The following is a 27,636-nucleotide window of genomic DNA, read 5'->3' as shown; positions in this document are numbered from 1 at the left end:
ATGGAAAGATTGTGCTGAGAAGTACATGACTTAATTTGTCTGTTATTTTAATTTTATATATGTATGCATATACATTTGTATTTGTATTTTTTTTATTTACATATTCAAAAAATAATAATAATAATAATAAACAAACAAACAAATGCAGGAGAAGGCCAGCAGTCCCCACTGCTCTCTGCTCTGATTCACTCCTCACAGATCTGGTTCAGTGTCAGCGCAGACACCAGGAGAGATAGATGAAACACCTCCGTACTGTATCAGAGGAGCGCAGATGACTGCTGCTCAGACTACAGATATCACATCAGAGTTTACACATCAATCCGACTGTAGCAGACTGTAATCTCTGAAATACTTATCAACCCGTTCCTCCTCTTTAACTCCTAACTTTTTCACATGCTCTCAACCTACTCATTAAATTTAGTTTAATTTCATATAGAAATGAATAAAGCAACACAACCCTACAGTGTTCGCATATTCCTAAATTAAATGTCACATAGCACACCGTTGATTCTGCACAGGGCAGAGCTTCCTTGCTAAGGCTCTAGAGGTGTAATATTTCAGCGTTTCCTGTGGTGTGATTGGCTGTCAGAAGCAAATGTCACACTGGTTCATAGAAGGAAGACACAGTGACCAGGAAGCAGGATCAACATGACAATGAGCTGTGAGCAACTTCATTAAACACAGCGTAGTCTCTCTCTGCGCTCGTGTGTCTCAGCCTGTCAGTGTCCAGCTACAGCCACTTCACCACCTTAATGATCCATCTATCTCATCTATTTCAACTCTCAAGAGCACACTTACAGTAGAGAAGGGGAGCAGATGGATGTATACGTTTACAGTCGAACAAGAAAACTCAATGAAATCTGATTCAACTCTGCCTGATTAAATTCTGAGCGTTTTTTAAATGTATGTTTCTGTGTTTTGATCAGTCGGCCATCTGTATGTGTTTTATGGGCCTGTGGCACGGAGACGTTTGTCATGTCTTCCTCTTTGTTCACCTCATATGCTCTTTTTCATTTTAATGCTCCTGTATTTGATTTGTCGTCTTCTCTCTCTATATCTCCCAGAGACGGTCTCTCTCTTTCTGAGTTATAGTGGCTCGTGCTGTTCAATCCCTCGACTGAGGAGCATCACTTCCTCTCGGTTGTGGGTTTCAAAGTTAAACAGTTGCACTAATAAGTGTGTGGTTTTGCACAGGCATACAGTAAATCCTGCAGCTCACTTCTTCATTCGCCATCTTGGCTTTGCTTTCAAGTTCAAGTTAAATCCCTGAGCTCCAGTCTGGTTAAACCTAAGCTAGAGTCAAGTCAGAATTCTTTGTATCATTTCAAAGCAGCTTTACAGAAAATCATGATGTTAATGTTTATAATATCAAAATATTTTCATGTCTTACAGTCACATTTAGCAGATTGGAGCTGGACGATAATATAGTGTAGTTTAGAGTCGAGCAGTAGACGACTGTGTAGTCACAACTACTGTGAATCTGCATGCATTTATTGCATTCGTGTTGTATTGAGGAACACTCAAGGGTAAGATTAGAGACAGGTTATGGTTAATCTGCGACTGACAGATGGAGCATTAAACACAGAGCAACCGTGGACGGACGTCTAATATTGATCCAACAAACTGTCATAAATGAAGCTGATATAATCTTTCCGACTCTTATTACAGAGAGATGACCAGTACATCGATGATCAGGAATTGTCTTTACTGTAGATTATTCATCAGCAATGTTCCCTCTAAGCTGCGGCCACACAGAAGAAATAATGTGGTGCGCACACGCAGAAATCAGTTGGAAAAGCCATTTGATTGTATTTTAGTAAAAAACGAAAGAATTGCAATGATCGGGTTAACCGCTATAAAGTTGATATCGCTATAGTGTCAGAACCGTTGAATGATGTGCACCAAATGATCGAGTCCCTGTAGAAACACAATACTTCAGTGGTTACGGACGAAATAGCTCTAATCGAGAAACGCAATGACCTGCAATCAAACATCCTCGTGTTTTAAAGAAGAGTGGATTAATTAAGCGCTGGACATAGCGGAGGACGGGGACAGAACGGTAACAAAACTCTTTTACAGTCACACACAGGTGTATTGTGCAAACTGTACTTTATAGGGATGTTTAGAAAATATTTAACTTGCAAGTTTCAGTTTGTTTTGATATTATATTATATTATGTTATGTTAGGCCTATATTATAAACCAATATTATAAATAACTGACCTTGTTTTTAATGGATTCACTTATGCTCATCAAGGCTGTATTTATTTTTTATTATAAAAAAAAAATAAACGTAATATTGTGAATGTGCAATTTCTAATATTGGTTTCATATTTTAATATACTCTAAAATATTAAATTAAATTCAGTTCAAGTTTTTTTGTATATAGCTTTTATGTTACAAATCAATGCTAAGCAACTTTACAGAAAATTAAGTTTCTATAATATTTAGTAGAAGCTTATCAGTGGTGACTGTCAGTTTGTGTGCATATGGCAGAAATGTATTCAAAAATCAATTAAAAACACAATCAAACAGACGATGAATATTATTAACAGCAATTATTATATGATGCAGTCACACATGTAGCAATATTTGTTAGTTCTGTTGTTGATTCAGGGTGAGCATCATCTGGGGTCCTCTGAGGGTCAGCATCATCTCTTCTCAGGTGTTCTGGATCCAGACTGGAGCTTGTGTAAATCCTAGTTACCACGGGATGAAGATCCCAGCAGAAACAGAGAAACAAATAGAGACATCATTAGCATAGCTGCTGATCCAACAAAGTAAAATTAATTAGTTTAACCCAAGCTAAAGAATAAGAATGCACATTTGATCAGATGCAACTACACTCACAATTTAAGAGATACATTATTCGAATGCTTGGCGAAAGAGATGCGTTTTTAATCTAGATTTAAACAGAGAGAGTGTGTCTGAACCCCGAACATTATCAGGAAGGCTATTCCAGAGTTTGGGAGCCAAATGTGAAAAAGCTCTACCTCCTGTAGTGGACTTTGCTATCCTAGGAACTACCAAAAGTCCAGCGTTGTGTGACCTTAGGGTGCGTGATGGATTGTAGCGTGGTAGAAGGCTAGTTAGGTACACAGGAGCTAAACCATTTAGGGCCTTATAGGGAAGTAATGATAATTTGTGACTGATACACAAAATACAATGTATTTCTGTGATCAAAGCTGATTTTTCAGCATCATTACTCCAGTCTTCAGTGTCACATGATCCTTCAGGAATCATTATAATATGCCTATTTATTATTAGTGTTGAAATTGTTGTGCTGCTTGATATTATTATTATTTTTTTTTTTTTTTTTTATTATTATTATTTTTTTTATTAGGCTAATAAAAAGTTACAAAGAACAGCATGTATTAAAAATAGAAATCTTTTCTGGCAATGTAAGTCTTTACTATCACTTTTTATTGATTTAACACATGCTTTCTGATTAAAAGTATTAATAAAACCCCAAACTTTTTATTTATCAGAGAATCCTGAAACATAGCACAGGTCCCAATAATAAATATTAAGCAGCACAACTGTTTCCGACATTGATTATAAATTAACATATTAGAATGATTTCTGATGGATCATGTGATACTGAAAATTCACCTTTGCTTTACAGGAATAAATTATATATTAAAATATATTAAAAAAGGAAGCTTTTATTTTAAATTACAATAATATTTCCAATATTATTTTGTGAAATAATATTCAGTACTGAATTCAATACTGAACATGGCAGTGTATTATACTGTAAAAATGATTTCTCAGGTAACCTAAAATGCACATCATTTAGTTACATCAAGGGTCAAATCAAATATAAAAACCACATTTAAGTTCAAAATTACACACTTTTTTGTGTACGTGCTGTACAGGTCTGGTATAAAGAATGTTTTTGCTCAGTTGGCCAAAATGTCCACCCAATAGGGAAAAGTTTTGCTCAGCAAGTAAAAAAAAATAGGAGGGAACATTGTTCATCAGTCTTGAAATCTCGCTGTAATGAGATATGCTGCGTGTCTATGTAACCACACTTTTACTGCTTGATGCATTATTTATTCATTCAATCATAAGTGTTGGATCACATCACACTGTGGATACTGCTTTAACCGATTGGTCCAGTGGCTGAATCATGACACTGTGACTGGATTTAAGTGAGTAATAATTACAAAGGCATACATGCATTTGTTATTTCAGATTGCCTCATAACACAAACATATGGTTTCAATTAAAAATTCATCTCTGAAAACAGCATGGGGATTACCTATTACTGAAGGCCAGATGGTCTTTAAGTTACCTTCGTGAAGATGCAGGACAATATGTGTATAACATATTTAGTATGCAATGTAAATATTGGCAGGATTAAGTGGTATGTTTTCCTATAAGAAATATGACTGAAATCCACCCTGACGGTCAGTTCAGTATTAAGGCATCACCAGAGTCTAAACTAAACTGAACTACATCTCCAGATATAGTCCATATGAATCACAGCTATCTAAAGAAAATCTGTATAATTTTTAGTAAAATAAAGTGTTAAACTGTTAATGTTGCCCAGTGCTCACTCAAACACCTGTGCTTGTGTAAGTGCATCTGACCTTCGGTCTATTACCTTCACCTATTACAAAATTAATCATGTTAAAATAGCTCTAAAATGAGGCTTTCTTCTGTTCTGTAGCTGCGCCTCAAGCGATGACACCAATTAAGATCACACTTAAGAGAAGATTAGGATCAGCTCCTGTTAAACACAATAAAACCAAAGCCAGCTGGATAGTGGTCAATGGGCATTACCACAGAGTAGACATTGAGAGACATAAAGGTTTGATTTGTAGCTGCACATAAATTGAATGTCAAAATGTTTGAGATGGCCAATCAAATCAAAGAATATGGGAGTGACTTTTGATCAAACGTAAATCTAGTGGATTATTCCATCAGCAGGATCTGAGTTGAATTGAATTTACAAAATTAAATTTGATTAAATAATAAGATGTGCAGCTGGTGAGAGCAAGAAAATATGGAAAACACTAAATGAAATAATGTGTAGAAAGACTAAAAAAGTTCAAAGGTGTGTGGAACATGAAGGACAGTTTGTCACTAAACCTAAACACTTTTTTGATAACAAAATTAATAATTTACGATCTAAAATGTATGGCAATGATCAGACTGTTGATCACACTATAGTAGAACAGATGATGCTTTCAATTCCATATGATACATCTTGTGGAGTTGATCATTTAGGTGTTAATTTGCTAAAAATGGTGGCTAGTCAGCTTTCTCAAACAATCTGTCAAATTATTAATAGATGTTTGATTAGTGGTAAATATCCAAATCTTTGGAAAAGAATGTCTCAGGTTACATGTGTAACCATGGTTCCTCAAGGGAACGAGACGCTGCGTCAAAATGCTTTGGGAACGCCCTCTGTGTGACCGGCTCTGAGTCACAGGTGTAATAAGTCCAATGGAAAGGCGAGATGTCATAGGCAGGTGACATCATCGACCAGGAAACTTAAAAGCATGTGCGGTGGAGCCGCATAAGCATAAGATTCACTGGCCGGAGGCCTTGGCCTCAGCGCACTGTGGAAGAAACATGTAAGACGAACATGCATGTAGTGTCTTTCCACTAAATGGCCACCGAGAGAGGTGTGGTAGGTCGCAATGGCTGCCACGGAGACCTCTAGGGTGCAGTGTATCAACTTTGTGGATAGACAGGCTTACAGGAACTCCAGAACTGCACCAAACGGGCAGTTAGCTGGGTTGAGCTGGCGGTCTCAAGAAGTACAGTTTCCTCATAGAGGGATGGAGGCTGGTCTCAACAACCTCGATTGCGAGATAGGAATCTATGAGTTGTGCCTCCTCAGAGGCCACACCCACAGCTTTCACAGCTCCTTTCAGGGGTTCGCCCTCCACCTGTGAGACGAGATCTCTCCTGATGGGAACCTCCTATGGAGCATCGTAAAAGAGAGAAATCAGGCCTGAGAACCATATCCAGCCCGACCTGGATCATGGTCGATTCCCACACCATGCCCAGAAAAGTGGTTCTCTGTACTGAATAAAGCACACTTTTCCTTGCATTAAGTCTTAACCCCAGCTCTTCTGTGTGAGCAAGTATGACATCTCGATGTCAAACCGCCATCTGTTCTGATTGAGCTAATATCAACCAATCGATGAAGTGGTTGAGTCGTGAAAGTGTGGGGTGAGAGTGCAAGGCCAAAAGAAGAACCGGTATTGGTAGGCTTTTGCCCCCGGAAGCAAACCTCAGGAACTACCTATGATGAGGAAGGATGGAGATATGTGCATCTTTTAGATCGATAATGACACACCAGTCCTCATACAACCTGTTTGAGTTCAAGCATGCTGAACTTCAGTCCCCTGACTGAGCGGTTCAAAAAAACAGAGATCTAAACTAGGACTCACCCATCATCCTTCCTTGTTAAAGCAAGACTCTGCAACACAAGAAGGAACCACCTCGATGACCTCCGTCCTCAGAGAGTGTCTACTTCTGCTCCATTACCAGAGCCTGCTCGTGGCCCACCAGGGTGTGAAAGGCCTCATTGAACTGATACTTTTTTTATCCGACCAAAATAATGAAACCATCCACGATCGATTAACTAGTGTTAAATCTCCCCTCGCCCTGCATGTTTCGTGTCTGCGTAACTGCCTCCTTCTGCTGACGTTCCCAAGTGTGCTGCACTGCAAAGACGTGGTGGATATTTCTTGGGGTCTTGACAATGCGGCCGCTTCAGTCGCAAATAAAAATGTATGTGTGCAAACTCTCAAATTTATTTAAGGAGCATGTGTGTGAATATAGCCTATCAATTATTAAACTTAAAAATGATTTCATAAAATATATATATATTACAGTGTATGCTGCCAACTCTGGTTTTGTTTTACAGAAGAATTCACATTATAATCAACAGCTTTCAGAAGTACAGAGGTCTCATGCCCAAACACACTTATTGCTTTCTTATCAGATGACCTCATGATCTCACGCTTTCTAAAAACATCCCAACACACAGGAGACGAGCACAGATTCACCTCGCTCTGTTTAATGAGGAGTATCTTCTGAGCTCTGAAACAGTGTAGTGGCTGCTTCAAAAGTGTTACTTTTCATTAAAAAAGCCACAAGCTCTGTGTTATAAACAGGTATACTAATCTTTGACCCGCTTCTCCTTGCCTTTAGATTTAAAAGTCCTCTTCCATACTTGAAATGGTCCTCTTGTTTGCAAGCTGGGTCTTCAGCCTCTTTAAGAGCAAGGCTTTTTACAGTACATGTGGCTTTGGAGGACCAAAAAACAAACATGTTTTCTCTGAAAACATTCATTATGCATGATACTCATTTCTGGAACATATTGAAAGTGGTTGTTTGTGGAGAACGTTTCAAATCAGGCTTCATTTTGTTTAGCATGCCACTATAAAAGGTAGATGCCTACATAGACAGTAGACGGCGAGGCAGCTCACTAGGTCTTCACTTCAGATGAACCGGCCTGCGCTGGGTCAAAGCAGCTGCACTGCAGTCGATTCACATTAAATGGCCAGCGGTTGCGTCCCGCATACGGTCGTAACCCTCAATGCATTTCCATATTGATTAGTCCTTGATAAGACGGCGGAGTGTAAGTCATCCAGGGAAACTGTTTCACCCCAGGCGTCCTCGTCCATCTGGCCTCCATTTACACCTGTCTCAAAATACATGTCTACTACAAGCCATTCATTCACACTTTAGGAGAATTATAAACAAGCTATCAGACGTAAGTCAGCAGTGAAATTGCATATCAGCACAAAGCGTTCGGTGGGCTGCTGTTCTGATATTGACTTTTTGTACCCCTTCAGCCCTCAAAGCTGGAATTGCTGTACTGCTTCATAATAGAGCGAGCGACCGCGCTGTAAGCAGGTCAGGTAGTTATTACTGCAGCAGACGCAGGGCCTCACAATGGATTTCACATTAGGAGCCCAAAATCACAGAGTCATTTCAGAGCAAAGCAGTGAATGAGGAATACAAAAAAAAAAAAAAAAAAAAAAACGGTTCAGCCAAAAATAAAAATTCTGTCATTAATTATTTTTTGTCCTCATGCTGTTCCAAATCCACATGCATCCCCCCCCCCTAAATCTTCATGCCGTTGATTTTCATGCAGAAATGTCTTGATGCATAACATTAAACATTAGGGACGCTCGCTCTAAATGTGTCTTGTTTGGATTCCTTATCATGTGACGTGGCCTTTCCGAGGTGTCTGTGATGCCGTGAGTAATATCTTGATCTTGAGTAAGTGTTTTGTTGAAAAGTTCACTAATGCCCTCTTGCTGTGCACGCGTGACGTCTGCTCTTTTCTGACCGGCCCAGTTCTCAGAGCCTGTTTTTCACAGTCCTCAGCCTCATCCATATGCAAACACTTAGGATTCAGAACAAAGCTTCGCTCTGGCGCTTACCGTGGTGCGCTTTGCAATATAACACAAATTAGTGTGACAAGCAAGGCGTATCCTGTCCAATTACACCACAATGCTGCACTCAATAACCAATAAATTAATCATTCAAGACAAGCGCATTATCTGCAAAATGACTCGGGGCAACATATGGCTGCTTGTTTATGTAACGTGTAACCTGTGAGCTCCACACGGTTTCTGCTTCAGACGCATGGCATGAAGGCAGCAGAGCAAACTAATCCACTGCTCTCCTGCTTATGCAGTCTGTGATTTCAAGCCCTTCAGACTCAACCCTCTCTTCCAGTCCAGCCATGTGTGATATCACTTTCTTCCTCCATCTTTCTTTAAGCTTCCAGTGCAGTGCCACAAAATTCATCAGGCCGAGCGTATATAACAAAAATCCATGCCATAAATGTGTGATTGTGACAGCGCTTGACATAAATCGGCTCTGGCAGCTTTTGAATGTGAGAGATATTTATGTGATGGGAGGCGGCGCAGTGATGAGTCAGTGTCCGCGCACAAACACCTCTGTAATTGCTCATAAATTACAGTGTTTGGTGCTGATAGGTGGCCGTGACTTTGATGGGTTTCATCTTTCTATCAGTGTGAAATATTGGAGCACGGTGAGTGTGCGGCGAGTGTCGGGTGAGAGAGGGAAATGGATTTGTTGCTCTTTGCTGATAATTGTGTAGAGGCTTTGCTTACATTTCAGAGGTGGTTTCCCTCTGTCGATTGCTTTATTAAAATGGCTTATAATAAGCTAATGATTATTTGACCATTATATATTATTTAATAGTGAATTGAACAAACCCCTAACCATAATTATGAAGTCTGGCACATAAATTGTGCTGACTGATGATTGAGTGATACATGAATGATACTTCACATCACGTGCTAGTACATTTCTAAACAACCGGATGTATGATTACGACCTTCTGGATGAAAATATTCAAAAAAGGAGCATGTCTAGAGATCTGGGGAACTGTTGACTTTGAGAAGGCATCTGTTGGCATTGAGCGTATGTTTCAGACTCCAGATATCCATCCTTTTTCCAAATTAAGCAATCCATATTAAAGAATCAGAGTGTTAATAACTGATGTGTCTTCTCTCTCTGCAGTGGACGGCTGTATTGACTGGTCGGTGGATCTGAAGACATACCGTGTGTTGGCCGGAGAGCCGCTGAGGGTGAAGTGTGCTCTCTTCTACAGCTACATACGCACCAACTACAGTGTGGCCCAGAATGCCAAGCTGCGGCTCATCTGGTACAGAAACAAGGGCGACTCTGAGGAGCCCATCATCTTCTCGGGTCACCGGCTGAGTAAGGAGGGAGACTCCATCTGGTTCCGCTCAGCAGAGATGGAGGACAATGGGTTTTACACTTGTGTGCTCAGGTGGGTCATTAGCGATTCAAACTCAAATCAAGTGTGAAGTGACAAAAACAGCCAGAAGATATCTGCAATCTCACACCGCTGATGTGACCCACTGTTACCTTGCTTACTTACTAGGGCATGATGCAGCAAGATGAGCCCAACATTAGATTCAGTCGCAGCTGTTTTGAGTTTAATTGATCTGATTGTTTGTCTCTTGAAAAAAGTGATCTATGACATTGGATTATGTTCATTTTCAAAGTTATTTTGTGTCTATTTATTAATGAAGCATTTGTGGATTAATGTTAATGCTTTTAGATTTGAGGATTTTGGTTTTATTTTGAAACAAAAAGATCAAATTAGACCCTTGGGATAAGATGTGCCTCTAGTATTATTTGTAATTATTCTAATTTATGGGGTAATTATGTAATATTTCCATGAATTAGATGTACATATAAGATATATTCGCTTTTATTACAGACCGTTGGCTAATAGAAAATCATTTATTACATTTTTACAATTTAAATTCATATTGTTTCTATCATGACATGCCTTCAATTAAAATATGGGCAATTTAAATATGTAAATATTCAGAGGCCTGTAAGTCATAGAATAAATGTAGCTTTCTCTTTTACTGGGATTCTGCTGTGTCTTTCGTCGATTATTCAGTTATTCATCTCATTTGTCAAAACACAATTTAATGTAGAATAGTTAATTTAGGGGGTATTTTAGTAGTGGCATCTATTTCTTTGTTTCTTTCCAGATCTTTTTGTGAAACACAATTAGCAGCAGAGACTGCACTGTACTATAAATGTAGGCCAACTGGACAAAGACCATGGAGATACAGTGTGTTTGATGCTTTTTATTTATTTCCTTACAAAGATATAGCCTTGTGTTTAAGCCAGGCCACAGCCACAACTATTAATAATCCTGTAGAAATCCAAAGAAGAAAAAGAAAAAGAAAAACAATGATTATTGTCCTATGACCTATAGCTCACTCCCCGCATTGACTTTTCTCTAGGTTCTACACACACTGTTGAGTCAAATGAGTCCTCCAGCCTCAGTCCTGTGTGTGCATTACAGAGTACTGTTTAAGAAGAAAAAGGCAATTTACATTGGCTTTACCAGGAACGCTGACTAGAGGAGAGCTCAATGTATTGAAGAGTGCAGTTATATTATTTTTCAGCTGTCAAAGAAAATTATGTTCAATCATGCGTTTACTCAGGGAACTGTGTCTAAATACAGTAGCTTAAACTGTTCTGACTGTATTGTGAGCTTGACAGCGTATTCAGCATAAACTTGAGTTTCTTCAGGCCAGTGCCGCTGATGTCACTGCATGAACCGCTGTCATGAACGTCTCTTCACAGCTGCGCTCAGGCACCGAACGCAGCCACGCCGTGGGTTAAGCTGCTCTGATGTCTTCATGTGCTTCTGTGAAGTTAATACAATTTGGTTTCAATTTAAATCTAGCTCTGGGGTTTAATCTGACTCCGGTTTCAGATGATTATGCAATTTAAACTGAGATTTTACTTCTGTTTTGTAATTTATATGTTATTTGATTATACAAGGTATTCCTATACTTTTCAATTATTTGTTGATTAGGGAGCCGATGTCATGCTGACCCGGTCGTGGATCTGATGGACATAAAATCGTTTGCAGGGTTTACTAATACCATTACATTTGTCTGCTGCCTGTTTGCTCAAAACAACACTTTCTTCAGGCTTGAATAAATTAAACCACATCTGATATCTGAACCGATCTAAAAACACTAGGCGTCACACACCTGCTGACCTGTTAATGGCTACTATCACGAAACTGGTCAGTTCTCACCCTGGACTACATTTCCACAAGCCCTGTACATGGAAATAATTAGGAGCACTATAAAGGTTGCTCTCTCACTCACTGCAAATTATTGATTTCTACAGCTAAATATCTAGCAATTTTTTGTTTTCTTGTTCAGTCTGTTCCTGTGTTTTGACTCTTGGCTCTTTCATGACTTCTTGCTGCCTGCCCCGACCTCCTGCCAGTGTTTGGATTACTCTTTTGTCTTGCCCTCCTGTAACTGTTTGCTGGTGATTGACCCTTGCCTGTGTAAGACTACACTGATACAATAAAGATGCACTTGGATCCAAGTGTGCCTTCACGCCTCCCTGGTTACAGCTACAGAGAAAACGGTTCAAGGTTACCTATGTAAACCTAGTTCCAGAGGGAACGAGACGCTGCGTCAAACGCTTTGGGAATGCCTTCAGCGTGACCACTCTCTGAATCATGTGTAATCAAACCAATGGATAGATGCAATGTCACAGATTGGGTGACGTAGTGTCCAGGAAGCTATAAAAGCATGTGCAGTGGAGACAGCGGCAGCTCCTGGTAGAATGAAGGAAGTGCACGCAGGGAAGCCTGAAGTATGGCAGGATATATGTAACCCGCAGTGTTTCATATATCCTGCATATCCACACCCGACAGGAAGCCCTTGGAGGCCACACACTTCAGGTGAGGGAAGACCAGAGGACTCGTAAGACATCGCAATGGCATCAATGATCCACCAACTGAGGGTCTGCTTAGTGGCGGGCAGTCCCTTCATGTAAGGACTATAACAGACAAATAACTGGTCAGACTTCCTCCACATTGCAAATCTATGGACATATGCTCGCAATTGAAGCTACATGCAATTTAGCTTCTGCTGGTCAGGCTTCCGAAAAGGAGGAGGACAGAAAGCCTGGAGTACGATGGGCCATGGTTCTGAGGAGGAAACTTTTGGGACTTACCCTGGCCTATGTTACAGAAAAGCTTTGACCAAGCCAGGCGCAAAGTCTAGGAAGGAGGGGACCACTGACAAGGCTTGCAAATAAGAAGATTGTGTTAAGTGTCAGAACTCTATCTAAAACCTCCTCTATTGGTTCAATTGGATGTTTACAGAGAGCCTCCAGGACCACGGCCAGGTCCCATGGTGGAACACGAGGTCGTACAGGAAGCTGCAGCTTCAGCGCATCACGGAGGAAATGTGTAACCAGGGGGTGTCTTCCCACAGACTGACCACCAAGAGGGGCATGGTAAGCACTCTTACGAGACAGTAAGAACTCAAGCACTCAACTGACGGGGCAGTTAACTGGGTCAAGATGGTGATCTCTACACCAAGACGTGAAAAGCTTCCACTTCAGGGCATACAGTTTCCTCATGGAAGGAGCTCTGGATTGGAGGATGGTCTCGATAACCTCAGTTGAGAGACCGGAAGCTACGAGTTGAGCCCCCTCTGGGGCCACACCCACAGCTTCGGGCGGGTTGATTATTTTATTTTCATAATTGTTAGATGCCGAAATTGAAATTGAAACTTTATTTCAATTAATTTTACAGCTCTAGTCTGAGCCCATCATACACTGCATGATTTTCTGTGAGATCTGTCGACTGCTCAAAATCTGCAGATGGGCTCTGCCTTTCAGCAACTAGCATCCACTCATCCAGACTGTAAATCAGGCCAAAAGTTGTGTAGTATTTTTAAATCATGTTAATAACACATGCACATTCAGTGATGGGCAGTAATTCTCTGCGTCATCAGCACTGCTCCCAAGCTTGTAGATTTGTTGTTCCTGGCTTCAGTCTAATCAGACAAATGACATATATGAAATATATATATAATGTGCACGGTAATACATACTATTTTCAAAAACAGTAAATAGTTGTCAATCCAAAATCCCAAAACCTCAACATTTTTGAAGAGAATATTTCAAATGAGAAGCTGGAGACGCAGGAATATAAAACGGCTCTAATTCACACCCGAGTACCTAAAGCTGCAGGAAGACCTTGAGGAAACCCATGGCTCAGAAAAGATTTCACTCTCACGTTGCGGCTGAAGGGCAATTTGTGTAAAACATCTGAACACAGGCAGCTGTGACTGAAAGCACAGGATCTATTTCCTCCAAGGTCCAATTGCTGCAGGATGGTTAATTCACTGTTTCTATTTCAGGCCCTGCAAACAAGTCTGGCAGTGAATAAAACACACAGTGACAAACCACACAGTCTCAGTCTTAGACCAACACAGCTAAACGTGAGCAATTATTATCTAACATACAACATCTGCATGTTATCAAAGAAATGACATCCAGATGTTTACAATCCATATTTGTTTAGGACAACAGTGTTGAATTCTTTCAAATGAGTCCATGTGTTAGGTGTCCCAGACTAACAATGAACAGTATTTCACAACACTTGGTAACACTTCAGACTTCTCTTCCAGCATCAACAACCACTCTGGAACAAATGATTATAGCAATATTAACCTCTTAGTAACTACTCTTAACTAACAAGAAACCTTGATTGATTGGAAAGGAATAGCACTCAGCAATCAATAGTTTCTTAGTAGTTCTCTCTCAAAAAAATTAAAATAAAATGAATAAGTTAATAGTAAACTACTGTATTCAAAGAAGTGCTATTATTTACTAATTTACTAATCAGAGTACAGTTATAGTTGTAATGTGTTCGGTAATAGTTATTAATTTATCTCTCAATAATTTTCATTTTAAAATTTACGAATAAATTTTAATATTTTTTGGGGGAAACACTTTAGATTAGGCACCACTATAGTGTGTATGTGTTTCCTAATTTAATGTGTTATTTTTTTAAACAATATACCAACACGCATAAAGATTGTTAAATAAAATGTTACATTTGTTTACATATTTGAAAATTGCTACTTTGTCACTATGACAACACAAATTCCCGAGGTGTTGAGACATTTCTGCATCACATTAGACAGTAGTTTCACTGTCACATGTCATGTACATTTATACATACATTTATTCACTTAGCTGACGCTTTTATCCAAAGCGACTTACAATTGCCACATATGTCAGAGGTCACACGCCTCTGGAGCAACTAGGGGTTAAGTGTCTTGCTCAGGGACACATTGGTGTCTCACAGTGGATTCGAACCCGGGTCTCTCACACCAAAGACATATGTCTTATCCACTGCACTAGCACCACTCATGTATTTTCCAGTTTCACACACTCTTTTCCTTGTTTTATGGAGACGTCCCATATAGGCTGAAGACAGAGATTACACTGATACTTGACAAATAAGTAAAAAAAAATTACAAAAAAAGTTGTTTTGAGTTGAAATATTTTATTAGCTCATCAGACCCAAAGCTTCAGCAAAGAAAAACTAAGCGAATGAACAAATTCAAAGCAGATAGACATTTAAGGCATAATATATAGTCATACCTTGACTTTATTTGGGCACTTCAGCCTTTCACCTTCCTACTGATGTATGTGAAGACAGAATCGGCATCGCGGCTGGAATCAGGAGCCATGTTTCCATAGCATAAGTGAGTGGTTATGTGCCTCGCTTGAGCAAAATGCATCTTAACAGCAGGTGTACACGGTTCTTCATCAAACGCAATGCATACTCTGACTGTACATAGTGGCAGTGTTTGAATATGCAATTATCTCTAATTAAATCAAGCCAATTAAGAAGGTAATTGGAGACAGCTGGTAAAACTCAGCCAGACTTGATTGCCAGCCTGGTTCTTTATTTAGTGATTCACAGTTTAGAACTGTCCATTCCTTGCATCCTCTCTTTGAAACAAGGCCTCTTGTGATGAAAGGATGAAACTGGAGGACAGAGGAGCTGAAACAAATAGCATGTCGTATACTTGATAAATACTGAACGTATTGAACTGCCTATTTTCTTTTTTTTTCTTCTTTTTTTTTCTATGATATTGTGATTTTGCCAGGGTCTGTTTATAGCTGAAAGAGAGAGACTGTTTAGTAAATGTGTATCTTCAGAATACAGACTTGGTCAAAGTTTAGAAGTGCACTAGCATACAGGTGATCTGAAAGCCAGGCTTATGTGAACTAGGCCGTTCCCTAGGGCGCCACCAACTGGACGGAGCAGCAATGAGCACCTTAACCAAAAAAACACGATATACTGTTAATTGAATTTAACACTAACACAACAGTTGAAAACATACTGGGAACGTCATTAAAGGCTTTGTATTATTCACAGAATTATAGAGCAATGCTACTGTATATAGGACACTAATAAATTGATGCAATTTATTAACTAAAATGATTCATGGTTCATCAAGTAATAGTGGATTAAGTAATGTGTGTGTGTGTGTGTGTGTTCAAATTATGTCATTATGTTCATCAGTCTGCAATGGCTGCAATCAATGCACATCGCTGACATTTAAATCTCCATGACACAACATCGAAAGAAACGTGAGCTTTAGCCCTGGATAACTGACAGACTATTGATCAGGAATGACTTAAATGTTCTTGATTATGAAAAGGAAGTGAATGACCAGCATAATTGAGCTATTTAAGATGTGAAGGGTAAGAGTGCTTCAAATGCCACTGTCTCATTTATTCACTTAAATGATGCATGTGGTACTTTTAGCCCTTACATCTCTTGTTAATTTGCCTACAGGGAAAATATATGAAAAAGACTCGCATAGCTAAAAGTGACACATTTATTAAAGTACTTTGATGAAGTGATTAGTTAATTAAGCCAGTGAACTCTTGTATATTCTTAGACCCTCACATACAATGATAGATTGACAGAATGACAGATTGGTGTTAATACCCATTAATAGAGTACATGATCATAGACACCTACATCTCTTTTCCAAAGGTTTAGGTGTAGTTGACATGAAATGTCGTGTGGTATGAATCTTCATCTCACATCATTTTAAATCATGTTTTTCTAATTAATTCATAATTATCATGCCTTGCAGTTCTACTACCATTATATTTTAACATAAAATTCAACCTTATATACCTTATATAGGAAGCAGGTATTGTGGTATTGCTAAAAACTGTTTATACATTTGAAAGTGTATTACTATAAAAGAGGAACTCAATTCTTATTAAAATACTCATAGCTAGGAATCATTCAACACCTGAAGAGCTCTGTTTGATGGACCGCGAAATGTAAAATTTGAAAACCATGTATGAATGAATTTGGCAAATCACTGTATGATGAACTGAACTATATCCATTGCTAGAATATATTTAGAGAAGTTGGAGATCCCTGCTTTTCAAACCTACAATTAACTGTATTCTGTCAGCTCTCTATAAATCTGTGATCTCTCTTCACGCTTATTGAAAAAAGGGACTGCAAGATCTGTGGTTATTGTTCTCTGAATCCTCTCCTTACCAGCAGTTCAACACATCAAGGGCCCATATCACATAAAATTCCTATAAAAGTGTCGACGTGAGTGGAAAGTCACATAAGGTCACAAAATGGGTCCAGACATGCTTTTGTGGGCATTAAATAATGGTGCAAATACCAGTAATCCGACTACCACAGACCTTATTAAATCACATTGCATGATTGATTTAACAGATAATTAGATTTCTATAATCTCCTTCCATAAATTTTAAAAACAAAGGTTGTTTGCAATAAGAAATGGGACAACAAGCTTTGGAGAAGCAGCAAATGTACACTAAAATGGTGGTATTCCTTTGTGAAGGTGGGAGGTCAGTGATGAAGTCAACCCCAAATGTGAGCAGGGGCATGAGGAATGGGCAGAGGGTGGAGAAGACCAGCAGACAGCAGTTTAGATATCACTGACTGAGCACAAAATGAACAGTTCTTTCTAAATCTGGTAACATCCGCTGTGAAGGCCACAGTTTGCTGTAAACAAGCTGCATGGTCAGATTTTCTCTAAGATGACCTGAACACATGCAATTGTAAATACATTGTGCCCAGGACAAACATCACCCCCTCATGTCACTCTGTTGGAGGTTCCTCTATCTGCATTTGTTGGATTACATCCATAAGATCCGAAGAGACTACGGTGATTACTAGAGAAGATTCTAGGATTGGACGTTGTGTCGCTCTTATTTGGTCCTGGGTATGAAGTCTGCATGAGGCATAAGCATTCATTTTCTTAGGCCCTGGGCAATAGGTGACAGAATAACAGAACAGAGAGAAAAATAAGCCAGCCTGGGTTTAGTCGTTTTGCCCCCTGGGTGTATTCAAGGTTTCTGTTACCAACAAACAGAGATCCTTCAAACCAGTCTCTCCATCTCCATTCATGACCAATAACTCACAGTTCCCCACACTGTATTTCTATTTAAATGGGCTCAGTTTCCTAAAAAGAAAAGCACAGGCAATATATTTAGCAGGACAGCCATAATGCTGGGACAAAATAGCCCAAACTCCAGATCCAGAAGTGCCAACCTCCACAACAATGGGTAGAGTGGGATATGGATTTTTTTAGGAAGGGGCAATGGCAAGACAAAATGGCATGATAAAGCATTCATAGTGACCAGAGTTTGTTATGACATCAATCATCCAGGGGATGCCCTGACCTTTCTGAATGAGATTATTTATTTTATTGTTATATTTTAGAAACAATAAAATAAAAAAATAAAATAAAAGATTAATAATAATAAAAAAGAGCTTCTCTGACCTGTTCAATGGCTGAAGTCAATGCAGGCCCTGCCACTACAGGAGAAGTTGATAACTGAATTAGCCCCTGTTGTAAAGCCACTTCCACATACTCTAGATGGCCTTGGTCTCAGTAATGGACAATGTGTAGATACAGCACCAGGCGGTGTATGAACTGAACTGAGCAGGGCATAGCAGAAAATATATTCAGACAGGAAAGATGGCAAGAGACCATTCCCCTCATGACACCAACCTGGGTATGAACCCTACAAAAAATTGCTAACTTAAAAAAAGACAAATTTGCAACATAAGAATTGCTTACAAAGCAGATCTTGACGACAGAAGACCAGGCAGTCCCTAAAGACAAATATGTTTGGAAGATAAGTGTGCACATATACATTTAACAACACTACAGTTTGCTACTCACGTATTAATCACATTTCTGAACTTCCCCACAATTAGGTATGACTGTTTTTGGGCCTTGGAGATGTTAACATGTCTTGACATTTGTGCTTATTTCAGTTACTGAAATACTAATCCCATTACACACTAAAGTCCAGTACATGTTTACCAGAGCATGTGAGTGAAGCGGAGTGGTAATAGTACCTTAAGAGCGCAGAGACCCTTTCTGAAGATCCACCTCCGCTCGCTCAACCCAGAATGCCCTTTGGTTATTTGTTTGTTCGAGATTGAGAATCTGTGAAATAGGCAGCAATAGTAAAGCTGTAAGTTATTGAGTTCAGAAATCTTCAGCTTCCCCAGTGGCTCTTCCAGCGCTGAGTGAGTGTTTTCTGCCGCCGGATTACTTTCCCGGGCACCGAATGAGCCTGAAGCCTGACACTTTGTCCAAGCTAATGTTTCTAAAAGTAAATTCTAAATTCCCGTGAACATCAAGAGACGTTTTAATAGACCACAGTTCCAGTTATACTTCCAGTATAGAAAGTGTGTTTCTTTCAGTAATGTTAGTACATAATCCAAGCGTTATTAATGTGCATTTGTGTATTAAATACACTTTTTTTTTTGCATATTTTAGGTAGGTTTGCTAAGGAGCTTAAAAACAATACATTTTAGATTCAAATATGTTTCCATTCTGTCTGGATGCAGGTCATGTTATCATTGCAGAAATACAAATACACAGATGTAGCTACTTATCCAGATGATGGCTTTGCTGCTTACTCTATAATATATCATTATATTACTTTAAAAAGTTCAAGCCAGATATACGTATGTTTGGAGCTGTGTTTCATAAGGCACTAGAGAAGCAGAAGTGATTAATGGAGTTTTTAAAGGTTATTCAGCTCCTGTCCTAATGAAGCACACCTGAAGCAGCTGATCCAGGTCTTCAGGATCATGGCTTCCAGACAGGTGTGTTGGATCTGAGCTCTGCAGGAGTCAGTCTGGATCCCCTGATCTACAACATCAGCCTGCAGGAGCCCTTCTGATTCTGTCTGGAAACGTCCTTTCTAATGCTGTGTTCACACTTCACAATATTAGCCCCAGTTTTCTCTTGCTGACAGTTTGGTGGAAATCTCGGGCAAATGGGCAAATTCAAAGGCAAATCTCTGCTCATTTACACAAGTAACAATCGCGTAGTGTTATTAAAGACACGATCTGAGAGATACCTGAGAGATATTTGGCTTGCTGCAGTACTGCAGTGTGAAGTGTGCTTTGACAGGAAATGACCTCAGCGACGGCCTACAGCCAATGAAAGAGCATGATACCGGCAAAGGAAAGTTCAGGGGTAGAGTCATAGACCTGCTACAGAACATCAGCACACAGCCATCTCTCCTTCATATTCTTCTTTTGTTTTTTAATTTCCACTGCAAATCAGTGTTCAGACAACTTGGACTGCAAGCTTTTTGATGTGGTGAGTGCAGCTGTAATACAGTAACTGTAATACATTAACTCAGAGGAACACAACAGCCAGAACTGCAGGCTGTGCTTCTCAGTCAACAATCAATGCAGTCCCATTCAATACAGTTTAAGTCATTACACCGCAGCAGTTAATGAACACCACAGAGCACAATAATACAATCAGTGCTAATAAACTGCAGAAGATGCAGACACATAGAGAGCTCTACTACACAAGCAGGTCGTATTTAGCTTGATTACATTTACAGACAACCCCCATAAACAAACAAACAAAAACATTGTGTATAGTATCTGATCAGATTGAGTCTTTGGTTTGTAATATTTGTGATTCTTCAGAAGAAAATGCAGAGTGGCAGCTTTCACACACTGAAGCACAACTGGACGAGTGAAGCCTCATTAGCGCTCAAACACTAGCCTAATGTCCTAATTAGCAGCTGAAGGGAGGGCAGATGGCACTTCTTCAGTCGCTGCTGGATGGTGTCAGCTGCACACAGGAAGTGTCGTCTCCTCTCTCCAGGCTGTGATAACAGCTCAAGTCTCTCCCCGTGATCACTGAAGAACGGTCTGAAGCCAGTGCAATCAGGTGTAGGTCAGCAGGTTTGAGGCTCCATTGTCCACTCTCAATATCATCAGGGACAGGAGGAGACGTGTCGCCCGGCCTCTCCACAGCGCAGGCCTCAAATAACTGCACTGATCCACATCACACAAGACACATTCACCCAACCTTGAGGTTGATCAGTCAGCACACATGTGTTTCTCCATAACTAGTAATAGAAGTAATACCTACACCCACACTGACAGATGCACTGGCCCAGAAACAGTTCAATTTGTGTTACGTTTTATTTTCACGTTACTGAAATAATTAATTGTGAGACTTTTGAATTGTTTTGAATATCCATGACTCATGATGGCTGATCGAGGGACTTCCTGTGGAAAAGCTGTCATCTGGGGAAGATGGTTTTACATATCTGAATAATATGCATATATGCGTGTTTAATGAGACGTTTCCTGTGTGTGGGATACAGTTTGTTTCATCTCAGCACAGCATTCTCAGAAAAACTCTCTCTACTTGTATGCAGATGTATTCTCATTTTTCAGATCCACTGTATTTTTCATCATTAATTGATTCCCTTTGAACATTATGCTACGAGTTATCAGATTCTTTCATAACAGGATCACACAACACAACTCTCAATTAATCCAGTCGAGTGTTGTTATGGGACAACAGAAGAAGACAAGGATGGAGCAGTGGGGATGTTAATAATTAATAAACTCTTTATATCGAATGTGCCAGTAATTACTCTGTTTTACTGCTGTGGCCAGGCCTTTCGCTTCTGACGTTACACAGAATGAAAGAAAATCAATGCAGGGAGACTTGTGGAAAGTGTGGAAACATCTAAAGATTTCTAGAGTCAGAGCTAAATGAGCTGGGAGAATCCAGGTTTATTTCATGTTCACATTCATATCATTGAGTGTTTGCAAACCTAAACAGCCCACAGAGACCTTGTAGCCTACATAGAGAGAGAGAGAGAGAAAGAGAGAGATTGAAAACACCTTTATTTACAACATAGGTAAAAACAGTCTGTGTTGACACGGACAATCTACATTACAAAATCTAAATTATAAAAAAACACACATAACAATTCTAGAAAAAAAAAAAAAGAGGTGACTTAAAAAGTCAACAGTAAATCATCATTTTCATTGACTGTGCACAACACCCCATTTATGGCCCAAGTCTTCACAAACACTGGTAAGCACCCAACCAGCTTATAATATGCATACTCTATCTTAAGCCTTGATGCTACCAGACCCTTGAACATCAGCAAAGGATCTAAAGTATCTTTGCCAAGCATCTTATTTTTCCTTGTTTTCCAAATAGTGAGTTTGGCAGTTCCAAACACAAAATTTAGTAAAACCAAAACATGTTTACGACTAGCAAAATACTTTGGCCCAAAAATAAACAATTGAGGAGATAAATCTTCACCATGAAACCCATTGAGATAAAAAAGAAAACAACCCAACCGTACACATTGCACAAAGAGATGAAAAATTGTTTCGTTTTCAGAACAAAATAAACACCCCACCTCTACATTTGGGTTGAGGTGCACCACATGTCTGTTCGTAGCTATTGCACTGTGTACAATCCTCCATTGTAAATCGCCAGTCCGTTTATCAATGGGGCGTTTGTACAGTGACCCCAAGCTACCTTTGGGGGAGGTATTCGCTCCAAAAAAAACTGTCCATTTAGATGACTTCACTCCAGAGAGAAGATGTATACTGGTCACTTTCACACAAGTCACATACAGAGCTTTTTTTCCGACAGACTCAAAAGTGTCCAGCTGAGGAGTATTGAAAGACAATAAAAGATTCTCCTCCTGATTCCATTCCCTTGCGTTATCATCAATGATGGAAAATCATAGTCACGTCCAGCCATCCACTCTTTAATATGGTTAGAGTTGTTGATAAAAAGTATCTGATCATAGTTCAGTCCTCCAAGCACTTCATCAGTAACTTGTTTCAAAAACCGAATAGAATTTATTCCAGTTCTCTCAGTCAGGGTCTCCGAACTGATGCTTAAAATGTGTCCAGGTTTTACACATCCAACAGCTATCAGCCGTGATGACAAATGAACAGAGCACAGGTGTCTAGAGGGTAAAAAGGGGTTCTGGAACAATGGCTCTTCCATCAGCCAAAACCCTGCATGTATTCCAGTAGGTCTTGAGACAGAGAAAACTTTCCAGGCTTCCATTACAGATCTGTAGAAGGGAGTCAATTCTGTAAGAGTTGATTCATTCAGATTCAATAAAAAGAGATGTTTGTCAAGTCCCATGTTGCCTGCTTTCCTCAAGAGTGCAACTGCAGTATTGGACCAAGCCATATCACCATAATACAGCAGTCTCTGAGCAGCTTGCAGACGAAAGGCCATGAGTCTCGACCTGATGTCCACAAGACCTTGCCCCCCTTCTTGCACTGGCAAAAACAGGACAGCTGATCGGACCCAATGCTGTCCTGACCAAAAAAAAATTCACCAGCATCCTTTGAATGTCTTGAACAAGTCCAACGGGAGGCTGTAACACAATAAATTTATGCCACAGCGTGGAAGCGATCAAATTATTGGCAACTAAAACTCTCCCCCTATAGGATAGCTGGGGTAGCAACCATTTCCATCTAGACAATTGGGTGGACACTCTCTCTAAAACTCCCTCCCAATTTTTCTTCTGAAAATCTTCTGATCCCAAAAACACACCAAGCACTTTCAGCCCATCTCTATTCCAGTTTAAACTACCTGGAAGTTGTGGGAGATTTTTCACATTTCTTTGACCTGACCAGAAAGCTTCAGTCTTATCCCAGTTAACTTTAGCTGATGATGCCCCTTCATAAAACTCAAGTGCTCTGGACAAAGCTTTTATATCATTGTTATCATTGACAAAGACTGTAACATCATCAGCATAAGCAGTAATCATAATTCTTAAATGTTGAGGCATTGTGGGTATTAAAAAACCATTTATTCTTATATTAGAAAGTAAGGGTTCAATGGCAATACTATACAATTGTCCTGATAGAGGGCAACCTTGTCTGATGCCCCTTGAAACCACAATAGGCCGACTTAGGCCACCCCCCACCTTGACCATACAGGAAGCTCCAGTGTACCACAAACGTATCCATTTGATAAAATCCTGACCAAACCCGAATGCAGCAAGTAAATTAAAAAGATAGTTATGATCAACGCAATCAAACGCCTTTTCTTGGTCTAAAGCAACCAATCCAACCTCTGCATTAAACATTTTACAGATATCCAAAGTATCCCTCGCTAAATGTAAAAACGTAAATGTAAAAACTTCTTAAGCCTATTAGACAGACATTTAGACAATATTTTATACTCTGTTGTTAATAAAGCAACAGGTCTCCAGTTCTTTAACAGAGTCAAGTCTCCCTTTTTAGGTAACAGGGACAATACAGCACGTTGACAAGTAGCAGGTAAAGTGCCATCTTTATAACTCTCACAAAAAACTTCATAAAGGTCAATTCCAATATATTCCCAAAAATGTTTATAAAATTCAGACGTCAACCCATCAATTCCAGGAGAGCGACCGGAATTCAACTGTCCAACAGCAATAGTGAGTTCTTGAAAAGTAATTTGAGTGTCCAGAGCAATCTTAGAAATAGAGTCTCTTTGAGGAAGTTCATAGAAAAGTTGTGCTTCACAACTAGAGTTGCAATAATCGGCGTTGTATAGAGAAGAATAAAACCCAACAGCATGACGACACATTCCTATAATGTCATTTGTAATCATCCCATCTGGAAGACGTAAACATGTCATCTGCTTGGACTGTGCCGCTGAACGTTCTAAATTAAAAAAATAGGCACTTGGGGCATCCATCTCATTAACTGATGTAAAGCGTGCTCTCACCAAAGCTGCTTTCACCCTCTCATTCAAATAAAAACTTAGCTTTTTCTTTTTCTGTTGTAAGTTGTTAATAAAACCTGGGTCATTCCTTCTAATCATTTCTGGCTCCATAGACTCTATATCTCTTTCCAGAGCTTGAATTGTTTCTCTTTGAGTAGTCGTACAAAATGCAGTATACTGATGACAGGATAGTTTTATTTGAGTTTTTCCAACCTCCCACCATTGCTTTAAATTTTCAAAATCATTTTTCTTCCCCTTCCAATGATTCCAAAAATCCACAAAATGTTCGGAGAATAAAGCATTCTGAAACAGTTTAGCATTAAAGTGCCAATAAGAAGATTTTCTTGGAAATTGTGCCATATTTACTAAAATAGATAACAGATGGTGATCAGAAAAACCTACAGGAAAAATGAAACAATCAATAATCCTATTATTAAATTTTTTTGAAATATAAATTCTGTCTAAGCGAGCAGCACTTACTCTATTGTCAGAAATTTTAACCCATGTATATTGTTTATCTACCGGATGCTTGATTCTCCACATATCTAAAAGTTTGGCCTCTTTCATTAATCTTGACAAATAGTTGGATGAAAGCACGTGAGGCTCTTCATTATTACGGTCAACATTAAAACATTCTGTACAATTCCAATCTCCACCAATGATGATGTCTCCATCACTAAAATCCTGTTTTAAAACATTAGATAGCATTCTAAACAACTGTAATCGCTCATTTCCCACATTTGGTGCATAAACATTTATAAAATAAATTGTCATCCCCTCAATAATAGTTTTGACAAGAACCAAACAACCTTTTACAACTTCTTCAGTTTTTTCAATGCTAACTTTTATATCTGGAGAAAAATGGAGAGCAATTCCAGCGCTCAGATTTGTACCATGGTTAAGTACATGTTGGCCTTTCCACCACATTCCCCACTCCACTTCGTTAACCATATCACTATGTGTTTCTTTCAATAGAATGACATGTAACTTTTTATTTTGCATGATTTCAGAGACCAAACCTCGTTTATGACTATCCCTCCCTCCATTAATATTTAATGAACCCACCCTCAAAAGATCCATGTATAAGTTTAGGTAGGAGAGAAAAAGAACAACGGCAGAGGAAACCAGAAGAAGTAGAGAGAAGAACACCGCGTGATGCATGGATAAACGTTTATAAAAATGCTTTTAGCCTCTTCTTTTTATCCACCATTCTGCATTTTCTAATAACTGTAACATGTTTTTTTAAACGAAAACGTTTCTTTTCACTCAGCTGATCAAGATTTACAGTCTTTTGAAGAACCGCCACTGACCTCTCAAATTTTTCAACATCAGGAAAAAATGCTTTAATATTGACTTGTTTTCCAAATGTCTCATCTAGAAACCCATTAATTTCCTCTAATGTATATAAAGAGGGATCTATGGACATTTCTTGAGAATCGCCCTCAATTCCACATACAGACCCTCCTTGGGAGTCACATTCATAATCAAGAAGAGAAACATTTTCGTCAGATGCATCATCGTCTACTGCACTACTATCATTACTCAAACACAACTCTCTCTTTCTTGTAACCAACAAAACAGACTCACACCTGCTTGGTTCAGCAATTTCCACACCCTCATCTTGCTTTTGAAACGTATTTGCTGTATTTTCATTTTGTTGACGTTCATACACATTAGTATTTATCACAACATTCTCATGTACTTCACTAGCGGACGGCGCCGCACCAGAAACGCTCACCTCTGCCGGACCTGCGTGTTCCTCCTGAGCAGCGCGCTGCGGCTCCACCACGTCTCCCTCTCCTGAGACAGTAGGCTTTTGCCTATCCTCTGGTGCGCGCTCTCTATGTGGGCATGCAAACTTTTTGTGCCCTATATCGCCGCAATCAAAGCATCTTAAGCTACCAGTGCTTGCGTACACCATATACGTTTTGCCTTCGTGTCGTACTCGGAATGAAACATCCAGCGTGTTTTCGGGGGAGTCCAGAAACATAAACACATGTCTTCTAAAAGATGTGACGTGTTTCAAAGACAAGTCTTTACAGCCTAACGTAATTGTTTTAAAACCACTGGCAAATTTGCCAAACCGTACTAATTCCCGTTCCAACGCTTCATCAGGAATGAAAGGTGGGACATTCGAAACCGTAATTTTCACTGTCAGAGCGTATAACGGGGTAACCTGAACAAAGTTTTCATTTATAACGAGGCCACTCTCGACTAAACGATTAACAAAGTTTTGTTCTTTCAAGAACACTACTACAGCTTTATTCATACGAGAAGCAGACACTATATTCTCGTGTCCTACTTCCTCTCCGGCCGAAATAAGCACGTCTTCCACTGTGACGCCATCCTTGGGCACACACCTAAAGCCATTGCGCAAGGACAAAGATGGCGTCTCTGCATAAGACGCCATCTCTCCCTGCACAATACCGCAACAAAACTAAATAAATAAACAACCTTTAACCCATGCAGAAAAAAAAGAGAAGGAAAAAAAAAATAAAGAAAAGGATAAAGAAAAGATTGAAAAAAACACACCTGCACATGCGCACAGAGAGAGAGAGAGAGAGAGACAGAGAGAGAGAGAGATCCAATAACCCAACAAGAACTTGGTGAAAAACTGAAATCCCTCAAATGTCAGAAATCCTGTGGCCCTGACAACATAAAGAACGAGATGCTTAAAAACAGCTCTCTTGAATTGCAAATTGCATTACTCAAACTTTTTAATTAGATTTTGAGTTCAGGTGTTTTCCCTGAGGTCTGGAACACAGGATTCATCTCTCCTATCTTTAAAAGTGGAGACAAAACCGATCCTAATAACTACAGAGGGATCTGTGTAACCAGTAATTTGGGAAAAGTATTTTGCGCTATAGTCAACTCTCGGATTTCATCTTTCTTAAAGCAGCACAATGTCATCAGCAAATCTCAGATTGGCTTCCTCCCTAAACATCGAACCACTGACCATATTCACACACTACACACGCTAATAAATCAACATGTACACCAGAAGAAAGATGGGAAAATATTTGCATGCTTTATAGATTTTAAGAAGGCTTTTGACTCCATCTGGCATAATGGACTGTTTTATAAAATCATTCAAAGTGGCATAGGGGGTAAAATATATGACTTAATTAAAAACATGTAGAACCAAAATAAATGTGCAGTAAACATTGTCCAGCAAAGGACAGAGTATT

At 39.4% G+C, this 27,636-nt stretch overlaps 1 protein-coding gene across 1 annotated transcript in view; it reads left to right on the top strand.

Annotated features, from left to right (window-relative positions):
- Nucleotides 1-27,636, top strand: part of LOC132114084 (X-linked interleukin-1 receptor accessory protein-like 2) — a 259,570-nt gene that overhangs the window by 139,012 nt on the left and 92,922 nt on the right. The window contains exon 2 of the mRNA XM_059522227.1: nucleotides 9,528-9,801. Coding sequence (XP_059378210.1) covers nucleotides 9,528-9,801 — 274 coding nt within the window. The remainder of the gene's footprint in view (nucleotides 1-9,527; nucleotides 9,802-27,636) is intronic.

This window comes from Carassius carassius, chromosome 33 (assembly GCF_963082965.1).
Source record: "Carassius carassius chromosome 33, fCarCar2.1, whole genome shotgun sequence".
Taxonomy (NCBI): Eukaryota; Metazoa; Chordata; class Actinopteri; order Cypriniformes; family Cyprinidae; genus Carassius; species Carassius carassius.
This window is presented reverse-complemented; position numbering and strand designations above follow the sequence as displayed.